This window comes from Ornithorhynchus anatinus, chromosome 2 (genome assembly GCF_004115215.2).
Source record: "Ornithorhynchus anatinus isolate Pmale09 chromosome 2, mOrnAna1.pri.v4, whole genome shotgun sequence".
Classification (NCBI taxonomy): domain Eukaryota; kingdom Metazoa; phylum Chordata; class Mammalia; order Monotremata; family Ornithorhynchidae; genus Ornithorhynchus; species Ornithorhynchus anatinus.
This window is the reverse complement of record NC_041729.1, coordinates 146,375,248-146,402,914: the sequence shown is the minus strand read 5'-3', so window position 1 is coordinate 146,402,914 and position 27,667 is coordinate 146,375,248. Positions and strand designations below refer to the sequence as shown.

General features: G+C 47.3%; 1 protein-coding gene across 1 annotated transcript in view; it reads left to right on the top strand.

Annotated features, from left to right (window-relative positions):
- The first annotated feature begins 267 nt into the window (after positions 1–267).
- The window catches only part of SYT10 (synaptotagmin 10), a 117,166-nt gene continuing 89,766 nt past the window's right edge, over positions 268–27,667 (top strand). Inside the window, exon 1 of the mRNA XM_029058791.2 lies at positions 268–670. Within this exon, the coding sequence (XP_028914624.1) occupies positions 520–670 (151 nt within the window). The 5' untranslated portion in view covers positions 268–519. The remainder of the gene's footprint in view (positions 671–27,667) is intronic.

The window sequence follows — 27,667 nt, the reverse complement described above, 5'->3', positions numbered from 1 at the left end:
CTCTGCCTCTCTCCATCCTCCCTCACTTTATCTCCGCCTCCCTCCATCTCCTCACTTCATCTCTGCCTCTCTCCATCCTCCCTCACTTCATCTCTGCCCCTCTCCATCCCCCCCCCCACCTTATCTCTGCCCCTCTCCATCCCCCCCTCACCTTATCTCTGCCTCTCTCCATCTCCTTCCTATCTCATTCCTCCCTCTTTCCCCATCTCCTCTCTCCTTCTCTCTCTTTCCCCTTCCCTGTCTCTCTCTCTCTCTCTCTCTCTCTCTCTCTCCCTCTTCGCCCCCCTCCTCGCTCCTGCCATGGGGATGACTCTGGATCAGTGAGAGTTATTTCTCCCGGGAGCGCTCCAGGAGAGCCAAACCACCCCTGTTGCAGGCAATGGCTTAGGGGAGCTGGAGGAGGAAGGCGGCCAGACGGGAAGGGTGAGAGAGGCCGGAGGAGGAGGAGGAGAAGGAAAAGAGGAGGAGGAAGAGAAGGAAAAGAGGAGGAGAGAGGCCGGTGGCTCCAGTTTCCAAAGGATGAGTTTCCAGCAGGAAGACGGGGTGAACAGCCTGTGTCAGAAGGCTCTGCACATCGTCACGGAGCTGTGTTTCGCCGGCCAGGTGGAGTGGGAGAAATGTTCCGGGATCTTTCCCCGGGACAGAGGCAACCAGGGCGGAGGCAACACAGGTAACCGACCGGGACGGGGCGGCGCCTGGGGGGGGGGGGGGGGGTCCTGGGTTCTAATCCCGCCCCCGCCACTTCTCTGCCGCGGGACCTCGGACCGGTCGTTTCGCGTCTCTGGGCTTCAGGGGACTCATCTGGAAAACGGGGATGGAGACTGGGAGCCCCCCCCCCCCCCGGGGGACGGGGACGGTGGCCGACCCCATTTGCTTGCCTCCGCCCCGGCGTTTAGTACAGCGCCCGGAGCGTGGTAAGCGCTCAACACGAACCGTCTCTTTCCCCTCCCCACTCTCTCCCCGGCCACTTCATTCATTCGGTCGGATTCACCGAGCTCTTACCGTGTGCGGAGCGCTGTACTGAGCGCTTGGGACAGCACACCGACGAACGGGGACATTCCCTCTCCCCGCATCGCCTGACTGTGAGGTCGTCGTGGGCAGGGATCGTCTCTCTTTATTGCCGTTCTGTAATAATAATAACAGTAATCGTGATATTCGTTAAGCGCCTCCTCTGTGCCAGGCACTGTACTGAGCGCCGGGGTGGATGAGGCAAATCGAGTTGGGCGCAGTCCCTGTCCCACAGGGGGCTCTCGATCTCCATCCCCATTTTACAGATGCGGTAGCTGAGGCCCAGAGAAGTGAAGTGGCTTGTCCAAGGATACGCAGCAAAGGGGCAGAGCCGGGATTAGAACCCACGACCTGATGACTGTCAGACCCGTGCTGTACTTCCCCAAGCGCTTAGTCCAGTGCTCCGCACACAGTAAGCGCTCCATAAATACGACTGAAGGAAGGAAGGAAGGAAGGAATTCCCTTACCCACAAAGTGGTCTGAGGTCCTGGGCTGCTCTCCCCCGGCGGGGAGGGGTCTCCCCCAGCCTCCTCCTCCTCCCCGACCCCTCGCCAAAGTCCCTCCCGCCCCCCGGTCACTTCTTCCTTCGACTTCCCGGCCCTCTCCATCTGCCCGTGGTCTCCTGCCAACTCTCCCTCCTCCTTCATCGTAAATAATGCTGGGATCTATCAAGGGCTGACTCTGTGCCAGGCACTGTACTAAGCGCTGGGGTGGCCCCAAGCCAATCAGGTGGCCCACCAGTCCCTGTCCCCCGTGGGGCTCCCATCCTCCATCTCTGTTTGACAGAGGAGGGGGCTGAGGCCCAGGGAAGGGAAGTGACTCGCCCAGGGTCACACGGCAGAGAAGGGACGGAGGTAGGACTAGAACGCAGCTCCTGCGGATCTTCCGCTCCAGGTCTGGCGGCGGCCTGTGCTCTCCCTCCAGGATCGGTTTGCAAAGTTAGAGCTCTTGCTTTTTTGGCTTCTGGGATGAGGGGGGCTGGGGAAGGGGGATGGGCCCTGCTATCTCCCCAAGCCCGCCTCTGCAGCTGCAAACAGCCTCTCATCCCCCTCCCTGCTTCCCCCACCCCAGGAGGGCTGGATCTGCCCAGAACCCGGAGGGCGGCTCGGGCAATCGTATTTATCAATAATAATCCTGGTATTCGTTAAGCGCTTACTGTGTGCCAGGCACTGTACTAAGCCCTGGGGTGTCTACAAGCAAATCAGGTCGGACGCATCCCCATTTTCCAGATGAGGAAAAAGAGGCACGGAGAAGTGAAGTGACTTGTCCAAGGGCACAGGGCAGGCCAGTGGGGGAGCCGGGATAGGAACACACAGTCTTCTGATTTAAGCACTTACTCTGTGCAAGGGAAGGTACAGCATAACAATAAACAGGGGCAATCCCTGCCCACAACAGGCGCTCACAGTCTGGAGTGAGCGGGGAGGCAGATATCAATATAAACAAATAAAATGACAGCTATATATGTAAGAGCGATGGGGCTGGGGGCGGGAGGTGGTGGGGAGCAAAAGGAGCGAGTCAGGGTGACAGAGAAGGGAGTGGGAGATGAGAAAAAGTGGGGCTTAGGGAAGGCTTCTTGGAGGAAATGGGTTTTCAATAAGGCTCTGAAGGGGGGAGAGTTCAGTCGTATTTATTGAGCACTTAAACTGTGTGCAGAACATTGGACTAAGTGCTCGGGACAATACAACAGAGTAGCAGTGTGCCTTAGTGGATAGAGCACAAGCAGTCAGATCTGGCAGTCAGAAGGTCATGGTTTCCAATCCCAGCTCCACCACTTGTCTGCTGTGTGACCTTGGGAAAGACACTTTACTTCTCTGGACCTCAGTCTCCTCATCTGTAAAATGGGAATTGAGACTGAGAGCCCCACATGGGACAGGGACTGAGTCCAACCTGTTTGCTTGCATCCACTCCAGTGCCAAGTACAGTGCCTGGCACCTAGGAAGCGCTTAACAAATACCATTATTATTATCATTATCATTACAACAATATACAGGCACCTTTTCTGCGCACAACGGATGGACCCCCCCAAAGGCAGGCAGAGAACTTACCCTTGGCCCCCTTCTCTTCCCATCCTTCTGCACAGACACATTCTCCGAGATACTCCCGCTGTCAGCTTGTCCCCTAAACAGCCATGGTACAGTGCTTAAGCGCTTAGTACAGTGCTTTGCAGGTAGTAAATGCTCAATAAATACAATTGAATGAATCAATAAGTGAATGGGCCGGGCCCCAGTTGGCCAAGGGAGAGAAGGAGAGCAAGGAGAGGGAAGGAAAAAAGCTATTTTCCATTTCCAAGAAGCTGTGACTTTGGTTACTTTGGGTAAAACGAAATGGAAGTTGCCATTTTTTAAGTGTCACCCAAACTTGGGATCATGAAGACCATGGGGAGAAAGTACAATAAGCAAATCCTTTCCACAGACTTAGAGGCTCAGTTGGTTATTTTTATAATTGTGGCATTTGTTAAGCCCAGCACTAAGAACTGGGGTAGATACAAAATAATCAGGTTGGACACCATCCCTGGCCCACATGGCGTTCATCATCTAATGAACAGGTATTTAATCCCTGTTTTGCAAATGAAAAAAAAGAGACCCAAAGAAGTTGTGATACATCCAAGTTCACAAATAGGAGGCAGGATTAGAACCCAGGGCCTCTGACTTCCAAGACCACGTTCTAACCTGATTTGTTTATATGCATTCGATCGTATTTATTGAGGGCTTACTTTGTGCAGAGCACTGTCCACTCCAGTGCTTAGTACGGTGCACGGCGCATAGTAATCGCTTAACAAATACCACAATTTCCTCCTACCCTCTTCTGCATCACCCTGACTTGTTCCCTTTGCTCTTCCCCCCACCCAGCCCCAGGACACTTATATATACATCTGTCATTTTCTTTATTTGCACTGATGTCAGTTTCCCCCACTCTAGACTGAAAGCTCACTGTGGGCAGGGAATGTGTCCGATTATTGTGGCATCGTACTCTCCCAAGCACTTAGTCCGGTGCTCTGCACACAGTAAGCGCTCAACAACTGTGCTTGAATGAATGAGTGAATGCTGCTCAATCACACTGAATGATGTCCATTTGCTGCGGTCAGATGCTTACCAAATTGAAGGTACTTTATGAATGGTTATATTGAAATCAAACTCTGCTTATACTTCCTTCACTTCGCCCCAAAGGGTTGCACTGAATACACAAAGAATGGTGGGCATACGCAGTAGGTGAATAATCAACTAGTAATAAATGGCCCTACAGACGTGTTTGTGGTAGATTCTAAAGTTACTATAAACGATGTACTGCTTTCTCCGCTCTTGTCGGACCATTACCCTCCCCACCCTCTAAGAACTTTTAAAATCACATCTCCCCCGAGATGCTTTCTACTAAACCCTCATTTCCCCTACTCCCTCTCCCTTCTGCATCGCCTGTGCAATGGATCTGTACCCTTTAAGGACTTGATATTCCCCCCGCCCTCAGCTCTGCAATACTTCTGTACATTTTTTTTTAATCATTCATTTTCATGTCTCTCTCCCCCTCTTGACTGTTAGCTTCTGGTAGGGCATGTCTACCAACTCTGTTGTAATGTTGGTATTTGTTAAGCGCTTACTATGTGCCGAGCACTGTTCTAAGCGCTGGGGTAGACATAGGGGAATCAGGTTGTCCCACGTGGGGCTCACAGTCTTAATCCCCATTTTACAGATGAGGGAACTGAGGCACAGAGAAGTTAAGTGACTTGCCCACAGTCACACAGCCGACAAGTGGCAGAGCTGGGATTCGAACTCATGAGCCCTGACTCGAAAGCCCATGCTCTTTCCACTGAGCCACGCTGCTTCTCTAAATATTGTTGTATTGTACTCTGTATTGTATCTCTGTTGTATTGTACTCTTTGGTGCTGTGCACACAGTAAGCACTCGATAAATATCATCGAATCGTCTCCCCATCCTATTCCCCCTCCTACTGCCATTTCGTGACTTTCCCATCACCTAATGACTTGGGTCGTCAAACCTACCTCCATCACCTCTAGCGCTTACAGGACCCATCTTTAGAGTCTTTGGCTTCTCCCTATTTGTAATTTGTTTTAGTGCCTATCTCTTTTGCTCTAATGTAAGCTTCTTGAGTGCAAGGGCTGTGGGTCTATTAACTATATCGCACTCTCCTAAGTTCTTACTTTAATAATAATAATGTTGGTATTTGTTAAGCGCTTACTATGTGCAGAGCACTGTTCTAAGTGCTGGGGTAGATACAGGGTAATCAGGTTGCCCCACGTGAGGCTCACAGTTAAACCCCATTTTACAGATGAGAGAACTGAGGCCCAGAGAAGTGAAGTGACTTGCCCACAGTCACACAGCTGACAAGTGGCAGAGCTGGGATTCGAACCCATGAATTCTGACTCCCAAGCCCGGACTCTTTCCACTGAGCCACGCTGTACTTTAGTGCTTTACGTGGAATAAGTGGTCAATAAACGCTATTGATTGATTACTTGACAAATGTTAGAACTTACCCCCACTAGAATGAAGATTGTAGGTGGCAAAAATGAGTCGCCGAGAGCTTCTATTATTCCATGCTGAGGAATGACAACCTATTTTCAGAATTCCTTTTTTTGAACCGGTCAGAATTTGGGCAAAGCTAAGTATGAGTTCCTTGCAATCAGATTTTCCTTCTTGAATGGAAAGGTTTGTAAAATTGGATCCAAGATGGGGACAGTTCTTCATAAGATTATAACATCACATCCCAAATTCACAACTTCATTCAGTGAACCTGACAGCCCATTTGCAAAACAGTAGAATTTCTTCCCTCTATTCTTTTCCGTCTCTTAAAACTTCCTTACATTACCCAGAGACTCTTAGTCGATCAATCAATAAATGATATTTTGGAGTAGTTGGTGCTGAGCACTGCAGTGAGTCTAATTCATTGATAAAAGACTTATAGCATCCTAATGGCCTCATTTAGGATACAGCAAACATTGAAATTCTACTTCCGGAAAATGAAATAAAACCATCTTTTCCTTTTTTTTTTTTTTTACTGAAGAGAAGAATTAAATTACTTCATATACAGACAAAAAGGTCTGTTTCTCAGTGGGCAGACACAGTGCATCTGGTTTTCATTCGTGGTGAATTTCCCTCCTCAGTAGCAAACCTTTGAAAATAGAAGGGTCTTTCAAGGCAGTAGAGGACTGGTCAGATCCTTTTACATCAGTGAGAACTCTTGTGGGTGCTTTCGTATTGGAGGGTTAGGTTATTCACATAAACGACGTACCCAGTTTTTGTGTAATAGCTGTCTTGCGATTTCTGGCTGGACATCACTGTTTTTAAGAATTTGTGATCAATTTATTGTTTGGACCGTTTGGACTGTTGAGTGAGAATCTGTTCTTGCTAGGACAGTAGTGTTTCAGAGCTAATAAAGGAGAGGGGGCTTCAAAAGTTTTCAATAGGTTAATAAGGGTTGGTGAGACAGGACCACTTTTGAAAAAGCCCTGTTGAAAACCGAGGATGTAGAAAATTGAAAACCAAATTAAATTCGTATACCACAAATTCAGTAGTACATGAGTGCTAAAAATTAGTGAAGTTACAATAAATCAATCAATTAAATTTATGTGAATGTTCGTTCAGTCAGTCATTTATTGAGCACTTACTGAGTGCACAGCACTGTACTAAGCACTTGGGAGAGTACAATAAAATAGAGTTGGTGATTATGACCCCGCCCACAAGGACAAGAAAGGTTTAATGTTAAAAAGGACATTATATCCTCTGTCATATCACTTTCTAGAATAGCAGTTGTTAATCAATTCATAATGTAATAGCCCAAATGACTAAGGGTATCAGAATTTGATTATTTACAATATCCTTCTTAGTCAACAATTTTGGCTATTACCTTTTGAAATAACCAATTGTAAACAGAATTAGAGCTTTTATTAATAACGATTATGATAATAATAATGATTGTATTTGTTAAGGACTTACTATGTGCCAAGCACTGTTCTAAGCGCTGGGGTAGACACAAGGTAATCAGGTTGTCCCGCTCTGGGCTCACTGTCTTAATCCCCATTTTACAGATGAGGTCACTGAGGCTCAGAGAAGTGACGTGACTTGCCCAAAGTCGCACAGCTGACAAATGGTGGAGCTGGGATTAGAACCCATGACCTCTGACCCCCAAGCCAGTGCTCTTTCCACTGAGCCACGCTGCTTCTCTGGTTCATGCTGGTTCTCTGCCATGCTGGTTCATGACAGTCCAAGAAGGAAAACAAAAAATTATGTTTTAAAGTCATATGCCAGCTTCTGGAACTGATTTTTCACTACTTGTAAATGATTTCAAATTCCACTTCTTGGAAGTTAGGTAAGTAGTTAAATATTAATTCTTTCATTACACTAAATGGCTAATACAATTACAGTGAACTGAAAGGGTTTGTTGGTGGCCAAATGGCCATTAACACTTTAAGTACATTAGACCGTCAGTAGATTATGCTGCTTCAAAATTCCCTGCCTCCCTCCTGGGGGAATCACTTCCATACTGAGAACATCCAGCCCCACATTAGTTAAATAGGTTGAAGTGTAGGTCTATCGGGCCTCCGATCCCTCTCCCACATCCTGTCTCTAGCCTGGAATTCTCTTCCCCTGCATTTCAGACCGACCACCACTCTTCCCACCTTCAAAGCCGTATTAAAATTACATCTCCTCCAAGAGGCCTTCCACAACTAAGTACTCATTTATTTCCGCCTCTCCCTCTCCCTTCTGAGTCATTTTGCACTTGGATTTTTACCCTTTATTCACCCCACCCTCAGCCCCACAGGCCTTATGTCCATATCTGTAATGTATTTATTAATGTCGGTCTCCCCTTCTAGATTATAAACTCTTTGTGGGCAAGGAACACATCTACTGATATTGTCATATTGTACGCTCCAAAATGCTTAGTTCAGTGATCCGCACAGAGTAAACACTTGGTAAATGCCATCAGTTTTTTTCTTAGAGTATTTGTTAAACACTTATTATGTACCAGGCACCGTTTTAAGGGCTGGGGTAGATATAAGAGAATCAGATCGGACGCAGTCCTCGTCCCACATGGGGCTCACAGTCTTTATCCCCATTTTCCAGAGGAAACTGAGGCACAGAGAAGCGAAGTGACCCACCCAAGGTTACACAGCAGACAAATGGTGGAACCGGGCCCAGAACGCAGATCCTTCTGATGCCCTGTCCCCCACTCCACCCACCGGGCCATTGATTGACTGATAGATTGGAGCTTCAGTTCAACTACACATTTTAATTAGGAAATTCTGTTGAAATGTGATTCTTTCCAGGTCACACAGTAAGACCTAAGTTTAAAGTTCTCTGTAGCTGCTCGAGACTGTGATGGGAGGCCCCGCTTAGATGCTGAAGGTTAGTCTCATAGAGAGGTGTTAATAGCAATTAAGATATTTGTTAAGCACTTATTATGTAGTATGTGCCATAATAACAATTAGGGCATTGGTTAAGCACTTAACCAATGTATTATGTGCCTAGCACTGTACTCAGCGTTGAGGTGGATACAAGCAAATCGGGTTGGTTGCAGACCCTGTCCCACGTGGGGCTCACAGTCTCAATCTCCATTTTACAGATGAGGTGACTGAGGCATAGAGAAGTGAAGTGACTTGCTCAAGGTCACACAGCAGACATGTGGCGGAGCCAGGATCAGAACCCATTACCTCTTGGCTCCCAGGCATGTGCTCTATCCACTACGTGATGTTAACAGTGGGCACAGCACAGAAAAGATATATGATCCTCTGCCAGACACTCATGACGGACAGCACCTGCTCACCCCCCAGCCATTAAAGATGCTGGCCATCGTTCAGTCAGTCATATTTATTGAGCGCTTACTGTGTGCAGGACACTGTATTAAGCACTTGGAAGAGTGCAATATAACAATATAAAAGACACATTCCCCACCCAAGGCGAGCTTACAGTTTAGGGGGGAGATAGACATTAATATAATTAAATAAATTACACGAATGTACAGAGCTACAGACTTATTTGAATCTGTCAGACAGCTGTGTGAGAGAAATGAAATCCACAAGCTGCTATCCCGGTCGCTGACTGAAATCTGTCTCAGAGCTCCATCTTTCTCCTCCAAGAGGCCTGACCTATGCCCCTCCTTTCCTCTTCTCCCACTCTCTTTTGCATCACCCTGACTTGCTCCTTTTGCTCTTCCCCCGTCCCAGCTTCACAGCACTTATGTACATTATCCGTCATTCTTTTTTTTTCTATTGTTGCCTGTCTCCCAGCCTCTAGACCGTAAGCACGTTGGAGGCAGGGAATGTGCCTGTTTATCGTTGCGTCGTACACTTCCTATCATTTAGTATTCATTCATTTATTCAGTCGTATTTATTGAACACTTACTGTGTGCAGAGCACTGATGATGATGATGATGATGATGTTGGTATTTGTTAAGCGCTTACTATGTGCCGAGCACTGTTCTAAGCGCTGGGGTGGACACAGGGGAATCAGGTCGTCCCATGTGGGGCTCACAGTCTTCATCCCCATTTTACAGATGAGGTAACTGAGGCACCGAGAAGTGAAGTGACCTGCCCAAAGTCACCCAGCTGACAAGTGGCCGAGCCGGGATTCGAACCCATGACCTCTGACTCCAAAGCCCGTGCTCTTTCCACTGAGCCACACTGCTTCTCTAGCACTGTTCTAAGCACTTGGAAACTACCATTCAGCAATAAAGAGAAACAATCCCTGCCCACACTGGGTTTATAGTCTGGAAGAGGGGAGACAGACATCAAAACAAGTAAACAGGCGTCAATATAAATACATAGATTTATAGATATGTACACATTTATTACACAAGTGCTCTCAGGAGAGGAGAGGGAAGTAGAGCAAAGGGAGAAAGTTGGAGTGGTGCGGAGGGGTGGGGGAGCTGAGGAGAAGAGGGGATTAGTCTGGGAAGGCCTCTTGGAGGAGGTGAGCCTTCTTGAAAGGGGGAAGAGAGATAGTTTGGCAGATGTAAGGAGGGAGGGCATTCCAGGTCAGAGGTAGGACGTGGGCCAGGGGTCTACGGCGGGACAGGCGAGAACGAGGCCCAGTGAGGAGGTTAACGGTGGTAGAGGAGCGGAGTGTGCGGGTTGCGCTGGAGGAGGAGAGAAGGGAGGTGAGGTAGGAGGGGGCAAGGCGATGGACAACTTTGAAGCCGAGTGAGGGGTTTTTGTTTGATACGAAGATTGATTGGCAACCACTGGAGATTTTTGAGGAGGGGGGTGACATGCCCAGAACATTTCTGTAGAGAGAGAATCCGGACAGCAGAGTGAAATATAGACTGAAGTGGGGAGAGACAGGAGGTTGAAAGGTCAGAAAGGCGGCTGATGCAGTAATGCAGCTGGGGTAGGATGAGTGACTGTACAGTGCTCTGCACACACTAAGCGCTCAATAAATATGACTGAGTGCCACTGTTTTTATGAGATGTTCTTCCCCTTGACTCTATTTATCGCCATTGTTCTCGTCTGTCCGTCTCCCCCGATTAGACCGTGAGCCCGTCAAAGGGCAGGGACTGTCTCTATCTGTTGCCGATTTGTACATTCCAAGCGCTTAGTACAGTGCTCTACACAGAGTAAGCGCTCAATAAATACTATTGAATGAATGAATGAATGAGTGAATGAATAAATGAATCTCTCTTGGTATTCTATCAAGAGGATCCGTAGGTGGACCTGCCTGTAGGTGGACCTTTCGCTGAAAGGCCACTGAACAATCAATCGATCATATTTATTGAGCGTTTACCGTGTGCCGATCCCAGTACTAAGCATTTGGGAGAGTTCAATATAACAGAGTTGGTAGACATTCCTAGCCCACAGCGAGCTTACAGTCTAGCGTGGCTTAGTTTAAAAAGCAAAGATCTGTTAGTCGGGGGACCTGGGATCGAACCCCAGCTCATTCACTTCCCTGCTGTGTGACCTTGGGCAAATCACTTAACTTCTCTGTGCCTCGGGTGCCTCATCTGCAAAATGAAGAATAAGAGCCTGTTCTCTCCCTCTTAACTGTGAGTTCCATTTGGGACAGAGACTGTGTCCCAACCTGATCATCTTATATATACCCCAGTGCTTAGCACAGTGCTTGGCTCGTAGTAAAGTGCTAACGAGTACCATTAAAATAAATAAAACTCAAAGAACAGCTCCCTTTGTCTTGCCCTTAAGGTCTTACCAGGAAATCAAGTTCCCTCAATTTTCTAAACTCCCCAAATCCTCACCAGGCCAAACTTGAACACTCTGTCATGCCCCTCTCGCCCTCCTGCTTGTAGGGGACCCAAAGACAGGAAAAAAGTTTCCCATTCAAGAGAGTTTTTTCTCTCTCATTCCGCCAGACCAGTGAGCTATGGTGAGTTCGCAGCAGCCCAGGGAGTGAAAGTCTCAAGGGGAATCTTATTCCGTAACCTCTGTGGCTTAGTGGAAAGAGCACGGACCTGGGAGTCAGAGGATGTGGGTTCTAATCCCGGCTCCGCCACTTGTCTGCTATGTGACCTTGGGCAAGCCACTTAACCTCTCTGCGCCTCAGTTACCTCATCTGTAAAAATGGGGAGTAAGCCTGTGAGTCCCATGTGGGACAACCTGATTACCTTGTAATTACCCCCGTGCTTAACACATAATGAGTGTGTAACAGATACCATAATAACAATTATTATCTTCCTAAAAAAACCTCCCACTTATCCCTCCTTTCCTTCCCCAACCCTGTTCTATTAATTAGCCCACCTGGGAAAAGTGAACCATAGCCTCGGGAGAACAACCTAATACTCATGGTCTTCAACCTTAGTCTGCTTTGGTTCCAATCAATCTATTAATAGTGTTTAATGGTATTTATCGAGTGCATATCATATGCAGAGAACTGTAGTAAGAGCTCAGGAAGCAGCATGGCGCAGTGGAAAGAGCACGGGCTTTGGAGTCAGGGCTCATGAGTTCCAATCCCAGCTCTGCCACTTGTCAGCTGTGTGACTGTGGGCAAGTCACTTAACTTTTCTGTGCCTCAGTTCCCTCATCTGTAAAATGGGGATTAAGACTGTGCGCCCCACGTGGGACAACCTGATTCCCCTGTGTCTACCCCAGCGCTTAGAACAGTGCTCCGCACACAGTAAGCGCTTAACAAATACCAACATTATTATCATTATCAGGAAAATGCCATATAACAGAGTTGGTAGAAACGATCCCTGTCGGTCAATTGCATTTATTGAGTGCTTACTGTGTCCCGAGCACTGTTCTAAGCACTTGGGAAAGTACGATGTAACAATTTAAGAGACATTTTCCCTACCCACAGAGAGGGGGGAGATAAGCATTAAGATAAATAAATAAATGACAGAAATGTACATGAGTGCTGTGAGGCTAGGAGTGGGAATGAATAAAGGGAGCAAGTCAGAGCGATGCAGAAGGGAATGAGAGAAGAGGAAAGGGGGGGCTTAGTCAGGGAAGGCCTCGTGGAGGAGATGGGCCTTCAGAAGAGCTTTGAAGAGGGGGAGAGGAATTGCCCGTCGGATATGAAGAGGAAGAGCATTCCAGGCCAGAGGCAGGACCTCGGCAAGAGTTCGGTGCTGAGATGGACAGGATCGAGGTACATCGAGAAGGTTATCGTTAGAGAGGCAGAGTGTGCGGGCTGGGTTGCGGTAGAAGAGTAGTGAGGTGAGAGATGGGAGGGGACACGGTGGCTGAGCGCTTTAAAGCCGACGGTAAGGAGTTTCTCTTTGTTGTGGAGGTGGGTGGACAGCCATTGGAGGTTCTTGAGGAGAGGGGATCATTATTATTATTTTATGTACTAGAAATCCTTCTGTGAAAGATGCATTTGAATATGTTATCCAGTGATGGGATGTGAAAGAGGCAAAGGGGAGTCAGGTTCTAATGCCGCCTCCACCACTTGTCTGCTGTGTGGTCCTGGGCTAGTCGCTTCACTTCTCTGGGCCTCATTTATCACCTCTCTGAAACGGGGATTAAATCCTCCCTTCTATCGAGACTGGGAGTCAGGAGGACCTGGGTTTTAATGCCAGGTCTGCCTCTTGTCCGCTGTGAGACGTCGGGCAAGTCACTTCGCTTCTCTGTGCCTCAGTTATCTCATCTCTAAAATGGGGACTACATCCTCCCTCCTATTTAGACTGGGAGTCATAAGGACCTGGGTTCTAATTCCGGCTCCATCGCTTGCATTCTGGATGACCTTGGACAAGTCACTTTACTTCTCTGGGCCTCAGTTCCCTCATCTGTAAAATGGGAATTAAAACGGTAAGGCCAATGTGGTACAATGAGAAGCAGCATGGCTCAGCAAAAAGAGCACGGGCTTGGGAGTCAGAGGTCATGGGTTCGAATCCCGGCTCTGCCACTTGGCAGCTGTGTGACTGTGGGCAAGTCACTTAACTTCTCTGTGCCTCAGTCACCCCATCTGTAAAATGGGGATTAAGACTGTGAGCCTCACGTGGGACAACCTGATTACCCTGTACCCTGTACCCTATAGCCCCGCACTTAAAACAGTGCTCTGCACAGAATAAGCACTCAACAAATACCAACATTATTATCATCATTACAGGGACTATGTCCAACCTGATTATCTTGTTTCTACCCCAGCGTATAGTGCAATGTCTGGCATATAGTAAATGCTTAACAAATACCCTAAAAACACACAATAAAAAACCACCAAATTCCCAAGACGTATTTCCCTCCCCTACACTACAGAAGCCATACCAAATTTGAAAATAAAGTAGGGAAAGAGACAGGGTCCAAGCAATCAGTCGGGAGAAAAGGAAGCATAAAGTAAGGGATACAAACACCCAATAAGACCAGAGGATGAAGCATTGAAAGAGAGGATGGAAACTGAGTCATCTCCTCAAAACAATTTTGTCATGGTATGATTGTCAACCACCGGGAGACATAAATTATGAAATTAATTCCACCTATCGATGGGCTAGATTCTACCAATATGGAGGGGACACCCTGCTTACACACTTGCACAGCGGACCCTTGAGGAATTGCCAGAGGATCTCCGTGGCTCAGTGGAAAGAGCACGGGCTTTGGAGTCAGAGGTCATGGGTTCGAATCCCTGCTCTGCCACTTGTCAGCTGTGTGACTGTGGGCAAGTCACTTCACTTCTCTGTGCCTCCGTTACCTCATCTGTAAAATGGGGATGAAGACTGTGAGCCCCACGTGGGACGACCCGATTCCCCTGTGTCTACCCCAGCGCTTAGAACAGTGCTCTGCACATAGTAAGCGCTTAACAAATACCAACATTATTATTATCTTCAAGAAAGGTGAAATATTAGGTTGTGTCAATGAGGGAGGTATTTCAGGACTCTCCACTGCTGGTAAGATCCTACCTAGATACTCCAGATCAGATCAACTCCTGAATAATATTGATATCCGGTTGTTCCCAGAATTCCAATGGGACTTCAAACCACAGCATTGTAGAGTGGCCATGGTCTTTTCAGCGTGGCTTAGTGGAAGGAGCCCGGGCTTGGGAGTCAGAGGTAGTGGGTTCTAATTCCGGCTCCGCCGCTTGTCAGCTGGATGACTTGGGGCAAATCGCTTCACTTCTCTGGGCCTCAGTTCCCTCATCTGTAAAATGGGGATTAAGACTGTGAGCCCCACATGGGACAACCCGATGACCTTGTGTCTCCCCCAGCACTTAGAACAGTGCTTGGCACATAGTAAGTGCTTAACAAATACCACGACCTCCGCTCCAAACAAAAACTCCTCACTCTAGGCTTCGAGGCTCTCCATCACCTTGCCCCTTCCTACCTCTCCTCCCTTCTCTCTTTCTACCGCCCACCCCGCACGCTCCGCTCCTCCGCCGCCCACCTCCTCGACGTCCCTCGGTCTCGCCCGTCCCGCCGTCGACCCCCGGGTCACGTCCTCCCGCGGTCCCGGAACGCCCTCCCTCCTCACCTCCGCCAAACTGATTCTCTTCCCCTCTTCAAAACCCTACTTAAAAATCACCTCCTCCAAGAGGCGTTCCCAGACTGAGCTCCTCTTCCCCCTCTACTCCCTCTGCCATCCCCCCTTTACCTCTCCGCAGCTTAAGCCTCATTTTCCCCTTTTCCCTCTGCTCCTCCACCTCTCCCTTCCCATCCCCACAGCACCGTACTCGTCCGCTCGACTGTATATATTTTCGTTACCCTATTTATTTTGTTAATGAATTGTACATCGCCTCGATTCTATTTAGTTGCCATCGGTTTTTACGAGATGTTCTTCCCCTCGACACTGTTTATTGCCATTGTTCTCGTCTGTCCGTCTCCCCCGATTAGACTGTGAGCCCGTCAAACGGCAGAGACCGTCTCTATCTGTTGCCGACTTGTTCATCCCAAGCGCTTAGTACAGTGCTCTGCACATAGTAAGCGCTCAATAAATACTATTGAATGAATGAATGAATTATTATTTTGTGGCTTAGATATAGAAGGGCAGAGTAGAGCACCAAGGCCTCTATGCATTTTTTGGAAACCTTAACTGAAACATTTAATGCTATCAGTAGATTTGAGTTCTGGAAGCAAACATGGCTGCTTTGAAATGTCGAGCGAATCAATCAGTCTATCATTTGTATTTATTGAGGCCTTACTGTGTGCAGAACACTACACTAAGCACATAGTAATGATAATAATAAACAATTATGATACTTAAGCACTTACTAATAATAATGTTGGTATTTGTTAAGCACTTACTATGTGCAGAGCACTGTTCTCAGCGCTGGGGTAGATACAGGGTAATCAAGTTGTCCCACGTGAGGCTCACAGTTAATCCCCATTTTACAGATGAGGGAACTGCGGCCCAGAGAAGTTAAGTGACTTGCCCACAGTCACACAGCTGACAAGTGGCAGAGACGGGATTCAAACCCATGACCTCTGACTCCCAAGCCCGGGCTCTTTCCACTGAGCCACGCCTACTATGTTTGAAGCACTGTTCTAAGCCCTGGGGTAGATACAGATTAATTAGGTTAGGCACAGCCCCTGTTCCACATGAAGCACACAGTTTAAGGAGGAGGGAGTAGGATTTAATCTCTGTTATACAAGTGGGATAACTGAGACACAGAGAAGTTTAGTGATTTGCCCAAAGTCACACAGCAGACGTGTGACAAAGCCAGGATTAGAACCCAGGCCCTCTGACTCCCAGCCTGTGCTCTTCCTGTAGGCCATGCTGCTTCACTTTTCATTCATTCAATAGTATTTATTGAGCGCTTACTATTTGTAGAGCACTGTACTAAGCGCTTGGGATGAACAAGTCGGCAACAGATAGAGACAGTCCCTGCCGTTTGACGGGCTTACGGTCTAATCGGGGGAGACGGACAGACGAGAACAATGGCAATAAATAGAGTCGAGGGGAAGAACATCTCGTAGAAACAATGGCAACTAAATAGAATCAAGGCGATGTACAGTTCATTAACAAAATAAATAGGGTAACGGAAATATATACAGTCGAGCGGACGAGTACGGTGCTGTGGGGATGGGAAGGGAGAGGTGGAGGAGCAGAGGGAAAAGGGGAAAAGAGGGTTTAGCTGCGGAGAGGTAAAGGGGGGGTGGCAGAGGGAATAGAGGGAGAAGAGGAGCTCAGTCTGGGAAGGCCTCTTGGAGGAGGTGAGTTTTAAGTAGGGTTTTGAAGAGGGGAAGAGAATCAGTTTGGCGGAGGTGAGGAGGGAGGGCGTTCCGGGACCGCGGGAGGACGCGGCCCGGGGGCCGACGGTGGGACGGGCGAGACCGAGGGACGGCGAGGAGGTGGGCGGTGGAGGAGCGGAGCGTGCGGGGTGGGCGGTAGAAAGAGAGAAGGGAGGAGAGGTAGGAAGGGGCGAGGTGATGGAGAGCCTCGAAGCCTAGAGTGAGGAGTTTTTGTTTGGAGCGGAGGTCGATGGGCAACCACTGGAGTTGTTTAAGAAGGGGAGTGACAGGCCCAGATCGTTTCTGCAGGAAGATGAGCCGGGCGGCGGAGTGAAGAATAGACCGGAGCGGGGCGAGAGAGGAGGAAGGGAGGTCAGAGAGAAGGCTGACACAGTAGTCTAGCCGGGATATAACGAGAGCCCGTAGCGGTAAGGTAGCCGTCTGGGTGGAGAGGAAAGGGCGGATCTCGGCGATATCGTAGAGGTGAAACCGGCAGGTCTCGGTAACGGATCGGATGTGTGGGGTGAACGAGAGAGACGAGTCAAGGATGACACCGAGATCGCGGGCCCGAGAGACGGGAAGGATGGTCGTGCCATCCACGGTGATAGAGAAGTCTGGGAGAGGACTGGGTTCGGGAGGGAAGATGAGGAGCTCAGTCTCGCTCGTGTTGAGTTTTAGGTGGCGGGCCGACATCCAGGTGGAGACGTCCCGGAGGCGGGAGGAGATGCGAGCCCGAAGGGAGGGGGAGAGGACGGGGGCGGAGATGTAGATCTGCGTATCATCTGCGTAGAGATGGTAGTCAGAGCCGTGAGAGCGGATGAGTTCACCGAGGGAGTGAGTGTAAATGGAGAACGGAAGAGGGCCGAGAACTGACCCTTGAGGAACTCCAACAGTTAAAGGATGGGAGGGGGAGGAGGCTCCAGCGAAGGAGACCGAGAATGACCGGCCAGAGAGGTACGAGGAGAACCGGGAGAGGACATAGTCCGTGAAGCCGAGGTGAAATAAAGTATGGAGGAGGAGGGGACGGTCGACAGTGTCAAAGGCAGCGGAGAGGTCGAGGAGGATCAGAATGGAGTAGGAGCCATTGGATTTGGCAAGAAGGAGGTCACGGGTGACCTTAGAGAGAGCAGTCTCGGTAGAGTGGAGGGGACGGAAGCCAGATTGGAGGGGGTCTAGGAGAGAATGGGAGAGTTCACATTTGGGAGAGTACAATAGAACAGAGTGGGTAGAAACGTTCCCTGTCCCCAAGGAGCTTACCCTCTAGAGTGGGAGGCAGACATTAATATAAATGAAAAAATGGCAAATACAGACATTAATATAAATGAAAAAATGGCAAATACATGCATAAAGGCCATGAGATTCTGAGACTTCTTCCCATCTGGATTATTGCATCGGCCCTTTTGCTGACCTCCCACCTTCCTGTCTCTCCCTACTCCATACTTCACTCTACTGCCCAGATCATTTTTCCACAAAAACATTCAGGGCATGAGCCCCCACTCCTCAAAAAATTCCATCCTCCTCCACGTCAAACAAAAACTCCTCACCGTTGCCTTTAAAGCAGTCAATCATCTTGCCCCATCCTATCTCACCTCGCTACTTTCCTACTACAACCCAGCCCTCACACCAATCTGGTGCACTGCTATTAAGGAAGCAGCGTGGCTCAGTGGAAAGAGCCCGGGCTTTGGAGTCAGAGGTCATGGGTTCGAATCCCTGCTCTGCCACTTGTCAGCTGTGTGACTGTGGGCAAGTCACTTAAATTCTCTGTGCCTCAGTTCCCTCATCTGTAAAATGGGGATGAAGACTGTGAGCCTCACGTGGGACAACCTGATTCCCCTGTATCTACCCCAGCGCTTAGAACAGTGCTCGGCACATAGTAAGCGCTTAACAAATACCAACATTATTAGAGAAGCAGCGTGGCTCAGTGGAAACAGCACGGGCTTCGAAGTCAGAGGTCATGGGTTCGAATCCCTGGTCTGCCACTTGTCAGCTGCGTGACCGTGGGCAAGTCACTTAACTTCTCTGTGCCTCAGTGACCTCATCTGTAAAATGGGGATTAAGACTGTGAGCCTCACGTAGGACAACCTGATGACCCTCTATCTCCCCCAGCGCTTAAAACAGTGCTCTGCACATAGTAAGCACTTAACAAATACCAACATTATTATTATTATTATCAAGACAGAAGTGACTCTTTTTGAGAAAAAACCCATAATAAATGAGAGAAAAGGCGGCAAAATAGATTACGGCTCCAGGCATTAAAAGTATCAAAAGTGACAACGCAACAAGAGATGGCCTTTTTGCGCGTCCAATGGGAAGAGGTCTGAGGGAGGGGACACTGTCTTTTTTCACCCGCATACAGGTGAATGTCACCAAGAGTGGCACCTTCTTCTAATTATGAATGACATCTATAGATAACGGTCCGCAAAGATCATTCATTCGGTCATTCCATCATATTTATTGATCACTTAATGTGTGCAGTCCACTGTGATAAGCTCTTGGAAACTAAAATGCAGCAATAAAGAGAGACAATCCCTGCCCACAAAGGGCTCACAGCCTAGATAGGGAGAACACCAGTACTGGCCAAGTCTTATCTTCTTACATTCAGAAACTGACAGATGCAAAATTACCGGCTAACCTCTCAATTAAAAATTGGCATTTCGATGTGTGACCCTGGGCAAGTCGCTTAACTTCTCTGTGCCTAAATTTCATCGACTGCAAAATGAGGATTAAATATCTGTCTCCCTCCTATTTAGACTGTGAGTCCTGTGTGGGTCGGGAACTGTGTCCAACCCGATTGATTTGTATCTACCCCAGTTCTTAGAACAATCCTTGATACATAGTAAGCTCTTAACAAACACCGCAACTATCATCTTTCATTTAGAAGTCAGTTACTTCTATGATAATAATGATATCTGTTACGCGTTTACCATCAGCCAAGCACTGTACTTTGCACTGGGGTGGACACCAGCAAATCGGGTTGGATACAGTCCCTGTCCCATGTGGGGTTCACAGTCTCAGTCCCCATTTTACAGAAGAGGTAACTAAGGCACAGCAAAGTAAAGTGACTTACCCAAGGTCACACAACAGACAAGTGATGGCCCCAGGATTAAAACCCAGGTCCTGCTGACTTCCAGGCCTGTGCTCTACCCACTTGGCCACACAGCTTCTCACCTGATGTCAACCCCTTGCTCACCCCTTCCCTCTTGCCCAGGCCTCCATCCCCCTACATACTGTGGTATTTGTTAAGCACTTACTATGTGCCAGGCACCGTACTAAGTACTGGGGTGGATACAAGCAAATCAGGTTGGATGCAGTCCCTGTCCCACAAGGGGCTCACAGTCTCAATCCCCATTTTACAGATGAGGTAACTGAGGCACAGAGAAGTAAAGTGGCTTGCCCAAGGCCACCCAGCAGACAGGTGGCAGAGCTGGAACTGGACCTTCCGACTCCCAGGCCTCTGCTCTATCCACTCAGCCATGCTACTACCCAATGATCCTTCTGCAGAATATCTCTTCATCTCCAAAACCTCCCCTCCCGCAAACCCCCAGGAAAGGCCTTCCACCCCCTCGGCTTCTGCCTCAGCTTTCTTCCCCCCTTCTCCATCTCACTTCCTCCTGTAATTGTCCAGGTCCTGCTGGGGGAGAGGTGGAGAAAGCGGTTGATCTCCAGAAGAGGTGAAGGAGTCTCTTGCAGAATCTCCCTACTCCTCTCTTTCCTGGACTGAAGCAGTAATAATAATAATAATAATAATAATAATAATAATGTTGGTATTGGTACAGATCGGCTGAGCCACCTTAGGCAAGTTGCGTTGGACAATTACCCCTCTAGACTGTAAGCTCGTTATGGGCAGGGAATGTGTCTGCTGATTGTGTTGGATTGTATTCTCCCAAGTATTTCGTAGACTGCTGTGCACATATGTGCCCAATAAATATCAGTGATTAATCCCAGCTCTGCCACTTGTCAGCTGTGTGACTGTGGGCAAGTCACTTAACTTCTCTGTGCTTCAGTTCCCTCATCTGTAAAATGGGGATTAAGACTGTGAGCCTCATGCGGGACAACCTGATTACCTCGAATACCCCAGCGCTTAGAACAGTGCTCTGCACATAGTAAGCGCTTAACAAATACCAACATTATTATTATTAACTTCTCTTTGCCTCAGTTTCCTCATCTGGAAAAAGGGGATTCAATACCTGTTCACCTTCCCTCTTAGACTGTGAGTCCCATGTCGGACAGGGGATGGATCTGACCTAATTATTTTGAAGCTCACTGTGGTCAGGGAATGTGTCTGCTTATTGCTATATTGTATTCTCCCGAGTGCTTAGTACAGTGCTCTGTACACAGTAAATGCTCAGTAAAGAATGAGCAAATGAATAAATGAATCTAACTCAGGGCTTAGTCAGTGCTTGGGACAGAGTACGTACCTCTCCGCAGCTTAACCCTCTTTTCCCCCCATTTCCCTCTGCTCCTCCCCGTCTCCCTTCCCATCAGCACTGTACTCGTCCGTTAAACTGTATATATTTTCATCACCCTATTTATTTTGCTAATGAAATGTACATCGCCTCGATTCTATTTAGTTGCCATTGTTTTTACGAGATGTTCTTCCCCTCGACTCTATTCATCGCCATCGTTCTCGTCTGTCCGTCTCCCCCGATCAGACCGTGAGCCCGTCAAACGGCAGGGACCGTCTCTATCCGTTGCCGACTTGTTCATTCCAAGCGCTTAGTACAGTGCTCTGCACATAGTAAGCGCTCAGTAAATACTATTGAATGAATGAATTAATACATACCACAATTATCATTATTATTTTCACTGGATAGATTCTGGAATTACCTGACATACAACCTTAACATTTCTCAATGTATTAAATTTGAATTATAAGAATTAAAGTGGTTTATAATGTTGGCTTGTAAACTGTCCAGGAGAGAAAAATGAAATGGATTCATCTTCATATATGAAGTAGATTATTAACCTGATCGATTTTGAAATGGCTTCTCGAAGTATTGCATGGTCATAATCCACTTGAAGGAAGGATTGTGTCAGCCCTTCAAGGAATGACGGTGTCAAATACGAATACAACCTCTTTCATTCAGGTGAATGCTGAAATGTTTTAGAAATCACATTCTGTGTATCCTAAACTCAGTCCTTGAGTATTGCTCAGTAGTTTGGTTCATTCTAGCAGTGTGGCCTCGTGTAAAGAGTACAGGCCAGTGTGTCAGGGGACCTGGGTTCTAATCCCGGCTCCACCATTTACCTATTGTGTGACCTTGGGCAAGTCACTTAACTTCTCTGTGCCTCAGTTCCCTCATCTGTAAAAATGGGGATTCAATATCCACATCGGACCTGATTTTCTTCCCTCTAGACTGTAGCTCAATGTGGGTAGGGAACATGTCTACCAACTCTGTTTTATTGTACTCTCCCAAGTGCCTAGTATAGTGCCCTGCCCACAGGTAACACTCAGTAAGTATGACTGACTATTAAAGTCGATGAAAAACATTTCTATGTTTTCAGAAACTTCAATTCTTCCACACCTTGGAATTACTCAAATTTAGGCAGGGTAGACATCATAACTTCTTTTGTCTGCATTTGTTGCCTTGTCTGGTGGTCAAAAGGTGCCAACTTATAGTTATCAGTAATTCAAAATACTTGATGACTTGCCCAAGGTCACCCAGCAGGCAAGAGATAGAACCAGGATTAGAACTCAGGTCCTCTGATTCACAGATCTGTCTTTTCGGTAGCCCAGGCTACAGTTCCATGGGATATTTAAATAAATAGGATTGCTATTTACAATATAAATCCATGGCTGGCACTAAATTACTCCTTTAAAAAGATTGATCATAAAATTCTGGCTGATTTTGGTAACAGCAGGATGTCCAGTATTGGGTGAGAAACCAATTCTCCATTTACAGCTTTATTCATATGTAAAAATTAGTTCTGATTTACATTCTGACTTAAGATACAGTTTTCAGGAATCAATTAGGTAATAAATCTGAGGACTGCTGGTAAACAAATAGAAAACAGGAAGTAATACAATGTTCGTATATTTAATTATACTAACATTTAATCTATTTATCACTGTAGCACGCACCATGCGATTTACAAGAAAGAAGCAACCAAAATACGGTATAATTCCCATTTCTCCTGAATTTCGCTTAGGCTCAAAGGTGGATTTTTAGTCGAACCATTTCTGCCTAACCAAAAATCTGAATTGCAACAGCTGCTATCATTAACCTACAATTTCAAACAATGCCTTAACTTCATCTTATGATTTCATGATACCTAGCACAACTTCTGCTCGGATTCTGGAGCCAAACATTTTTGAAAATGAAGTAGGTTATTTTTAACTGCCTCATTTAAGTAGCATCGAGCCTCAGGCAGTAGGTGAAAAATCTTTGCTTTAGCACTGGCTAAATTCTCTTGGAACAATGAGAAGCAGTAGCGTTTAGTAGAGGGGTATAAAGCACTCCCTCTATCAATCAATCTGTCAATCAATTGCATTGATTGAGTGCTTACTGGGTGCAGAGCGCTTGGGAGAGTACAGTAGATCAAAGTCAGTACCATGTATGGCATATCCGGGCTCTAAGCGTGGCTCAGTGGAATGAGCCCGGGCTTGGGAGTCAGAGGTCACGAATTCGAATCCCGGCTCCGCCACTTGTCAGCTGTGTGACTGTGGGCAAGTCACTTCACTTCTCTGTGCCTCAGTTCCCTCATCTGTAAAATGGGGATGAAGACTGTGAGCCTCATATGGGACAACCTGATTACCCTGTATCTACCCCAGCGCTTAGAAGAGTGCTCTGCACATAGTAAGCGCTTAACAAATACCAACATTATTAATCTGTGGTTGAGGAGCTCACCTCCTCCAGGAGGCCTTCCCAGACTGAGCCCCCCTTTCCTTCTGCTCCTCCTCCCCTCCCCATTCACCCCCTCTCGCCCTCTGCTCTTCCCCCTCCCCTCAGCACTGTGCATATTTGCATTTGCTATTTATTTCCCTATTTATTTTGTTAATGAGGTGTATATCTCTATGATTCTGTTTTCTTGATGATGTTGCCTTGTTTTGTTCTCCTTTGCTTTGCTGTCTGTCTCCCCCATTTAGACTGTGAGCGCATCACTGAGCAGGGGTTGTCTCTATCAGTTGCCGAATTGTCCATTCCGAGCACTTAGTAGCTCGAAGCGGCGTGGCTCAGTAGAAAGAGCCCAGGTTTGTGAGTCAGAGGTCATGGGTTCTAATCTCTGCTCTGCCACTTGTCAGCTGAGTGACGGTGAGCAAGTCACAACTTCTCTGGGCCTCAGTTACCTCATCTGTAAAATGGGGATTAACTGTGAGCCTCAAGTGGGACAACCTGATTACCCCGTATCTACCCCAGCACTTAGAACAGCGCTCTGCACATAGTAAGCGCTTAACAAATACCAACATTATTATTAGTAGTAGTACGGTGCTCTGCACATAGTAAGTGCTCAATAAATACTATTGAATGAATGAATGAATGGCTGTGGTGTGGGAAATAATAATGGTATCTGTTAAGCACTTACTATGTGCCAAGCACTGTACTAAGCACTGGGGTGGATATAAACAAGTCAGGATGGACATAGTCCCTGTCCCAAAGGGGACTCACAGTCTCAATCCCCACCTTACAGATGAGGTTAATGAGGCACCGATAAGCGAAATGACTTGATCAAGGTCACCCAGCAGATAAGTGGCAGAGCCGGGATCAGAACCCATGACCTTCTGACACCCAGGCCCATGATCTATCTGCTTCACGATGTTGCTTCTCTGGGGGAACACAGAGTCGCCACAACCGTCTACATATATTACTCTATCATTAAGCAGATGTGACTATACTACTGAGTGGTCACCACACACTAATAATAATTATAATGTATTTGTTGAGCATTTACTATGTTCCTATTACTGTATTAAGCCCTGGGGTAGATACCAGAAAATCAGGTTGGACCCAGCCCCTGTCCCACACAGGACTCATACTTAGAGGGTGAGAAAACAGACATCGAATCCCCATTTGACAGATGAGGAAACCGAGGCCCAGAGGAGTTAAGTGACTTGCCCAAGGCCACACAGCATGCAAGCGGCAACGTGGCTTAGTGGAAAGAGCACGGGCATGGGAGTCAGGATGTGGGTTCTAATCCCGGCTCTATTACTTGTCTGTTGTGTGACCTTGGGCAAGCCACTTCTCTGTGCCTCAGTTACCTTATCTGTAAAATGGGGATTAAGACTGTGAGCCCCACGTGGGCCAACCCGATGAATTTATTCTAAGTGACCCCAGTGCTTAGAACAGTGCTTGACATATAGTAAGCATTTAACAAATACCATAATAATTATTATTATTATTAAGTGGCAGGGCTGGGATTAGGAACCTGGTCTTCTGACACCAGGCCCAAGCTCTTTCCACTAGGCCACACTGCTTCTCACTGGAGGCCCAGAATTTAATAATGCTGGCCCTGCCTGGTTGCTGGGGAAAGCTTGGGAGGTGCTGAATATATCAGGCACCGTGGAGACGTGGGCCCAGTGTGAACATTTCTATACCTGGGAGAAGAGTTCAGGGAGGCTGAACAGGCCCATCTTCCAGAGATCCTTCAGAACTATCCCACCCCCTGAGACAAGGGCAAATCTAGGCTGGATCTGAGCTTCCCCCAATTCACCAAGGCCCCCTGAGCATCTGAAGAGCACATATACTGGACACATAAAGGGATTTCTGCGATAGAACTCCTTGGGTAGCAGAATCACCATCACCCCCTCCCCATGGTGCTGTCTGAACATGCCATTCACGGGGATGATGTGTAAATCATCCCTTTTTCCAATGTGGAGAATGGTTTATATCTCTTTTGAACTGCATCCTTTGCTATGAGCAGAAGAATCATCTTTAGATCAAAGGCGAGGCAGATAGCAGCCTTCCCTGCTGTTAGGAGATTACAATGTTCATTAACTCCAGGCATTTTATTGCCATTGTTCTCGTCTGTCTGTCTCCCTCATTAGACTGTAAGCCCGTCAAACGGCAGGGACTGTCTCTATCTGTTGCCGACTTGTTCATTCCAAGCGCTTAGTACAGTGCTCTGCACATAGTAAGCCCTCAATAAATACTATTGAATGAATGAATAAATCCTGCACTCGAGAGGATTTTCACCTTCCCCCTAAATCGATCAATCAATTGTATTTATTGAGCGCTTAGTGTGCGCAGAGCACCGTATTGAACGCTTGGGAAAGTAACCGAGTGGATGGATGTTCCCTGCCCACAAGGAGCTGACAGTCTAGAGGAAGTTCTCAGACCCGCATTAAAAAGCTGAGACCTGTTGAGAGTAACTCCTAAAGGGTCTACACGCTTCTCAATCACTCAATCCTATTTATTGAGCGTTTACCTTGTATCTATCCCAGTGCTTAGAACAGTGCTTGGCACATAGTAAGTGGGTAAGTCACTTAACTTCTCGGTGCCTCAGTTACCTCATCTGTAAAATGGAGATTAAATGTGAGCCTCACGTGGGACAACCCGATTACCCTGTATCTACCGCAGTGCTTAGAATAGTGCTCTGCACATAATAAGCGCTTAACAAATACCAACATCATTAACAAATACCATAATAATTATTATTATCATTACTCTGTGAAGAGCGCTGTACTAAGCGCTTGGGAGAGTACTGTCTAAAAATAAACAGACACATTCCACCATCCACAAAGAATTTAGAGGGGCAGGATAGGGTCCTTTCCCTTTTCTCTTTTGATTTCCATTTTGAAGACCAATATTTTAATCCAATTAACATGTTCTATCAGAAATCTCAATGACGACTGTGAAGAGTAATGACACTCACTTCTAATCGGATTTTCAAATATCTCCCTAAAGATCTTTAGCCGTCTGATGAAAATCCAGCTCTCATTTCAATTAAGAATCCTTTCAAGTGAAAAGCTGCTTGATCCGCTTGGTTAAAAGGCCGTTAGGGGATGAATCGTGGTCTGATGACGCTTCGTAAAGGAATGTAAACATGCAGAAGCCTCAAAAATGGCCTACGTTGCCCAAATAGGCTAGCAACAGCATCCCTTTTCCAATGTGGAGAGTGGTTTATATCTCTTTTGAACTGCATCCTCTGCGATGAGCAGAAGAATCATCTTTAGATCAAAGGCGAGGCAGATAGCAGCCTTCCCTGCTGTTAGGAGATTACAATGTTCATTAAACTCCAGGCAACCTGCCAAATGCTATTTGGCCCAAAATTGTACCTCCTTTGTTGCATGTGCACAAGCAAAAAAAAAAAAAAAAAAGTTTTCTGTGACTGAAGTTTAGCAAAAAATATTCATCTGTGCTATTTGCTAAGCGTTGACTGTGTGCGGAGCACTTTACTAAGGGCTGGGGAGAGTACGGTCAAGTAAGTAGACACAATCTCTGTCTGGAAGGATTTACAATCTGGGGGGGAAGCAGACATTGAAACAAATTAGAGGGAAGGGAAGCAACAAATTATTAGGATTTGTGCATAAGTGAAGAAGTGCGGCTTGGTGGAAAGAGCATGGGTTTAGGAGTCAGAGGACGTGGGTTCTAATCCACGTTCCGCCACTTCATTCATTCATTCAATAGTATTTATTGAGCACTTACTATGTGCAGAGCACTGTACTAAGCGCTTGGAATGGACAAATCGGCAACAGATAGAGACAGTCCCTGCCCTTTGACGGGCTTGCAGTCTAATGGGGGGAGACGGACAGACGAGAACAATGGCAATGAATAGAGTCAAGGGGAAGAACATCTCATAAAAACAATGGCAAATAAATAGAATCAGGGTGATGTACATCTCATTAAACAAAATAAATAGGGTGATGAAGATATATACAGTCGAGCGGACGAGGACAGTGCTGAGGGGTGGGATGAGAGAAGGGGAGGAGGAGAGGGAAAGGGGGGAGAAGAAGGTTTAGCTGCGGAGAGGTGAAGGGGGTGGGTAGAGGGAGCAGAAGAAACAAGGGGGGAGCTCAATCTGGGAAGGCCTCTTGGAGGAGGTGAGCTCTAAGTAGGGATTTGAAGAGGGGAAGAGAATTAGATTGTCAGAGGTGAGGAGGGAGGGCGTTCCGGGACTGCGGGAGGACGTGACCCAGGGGTCGACGGCGGGATAGGCGAGACCGGGGGAC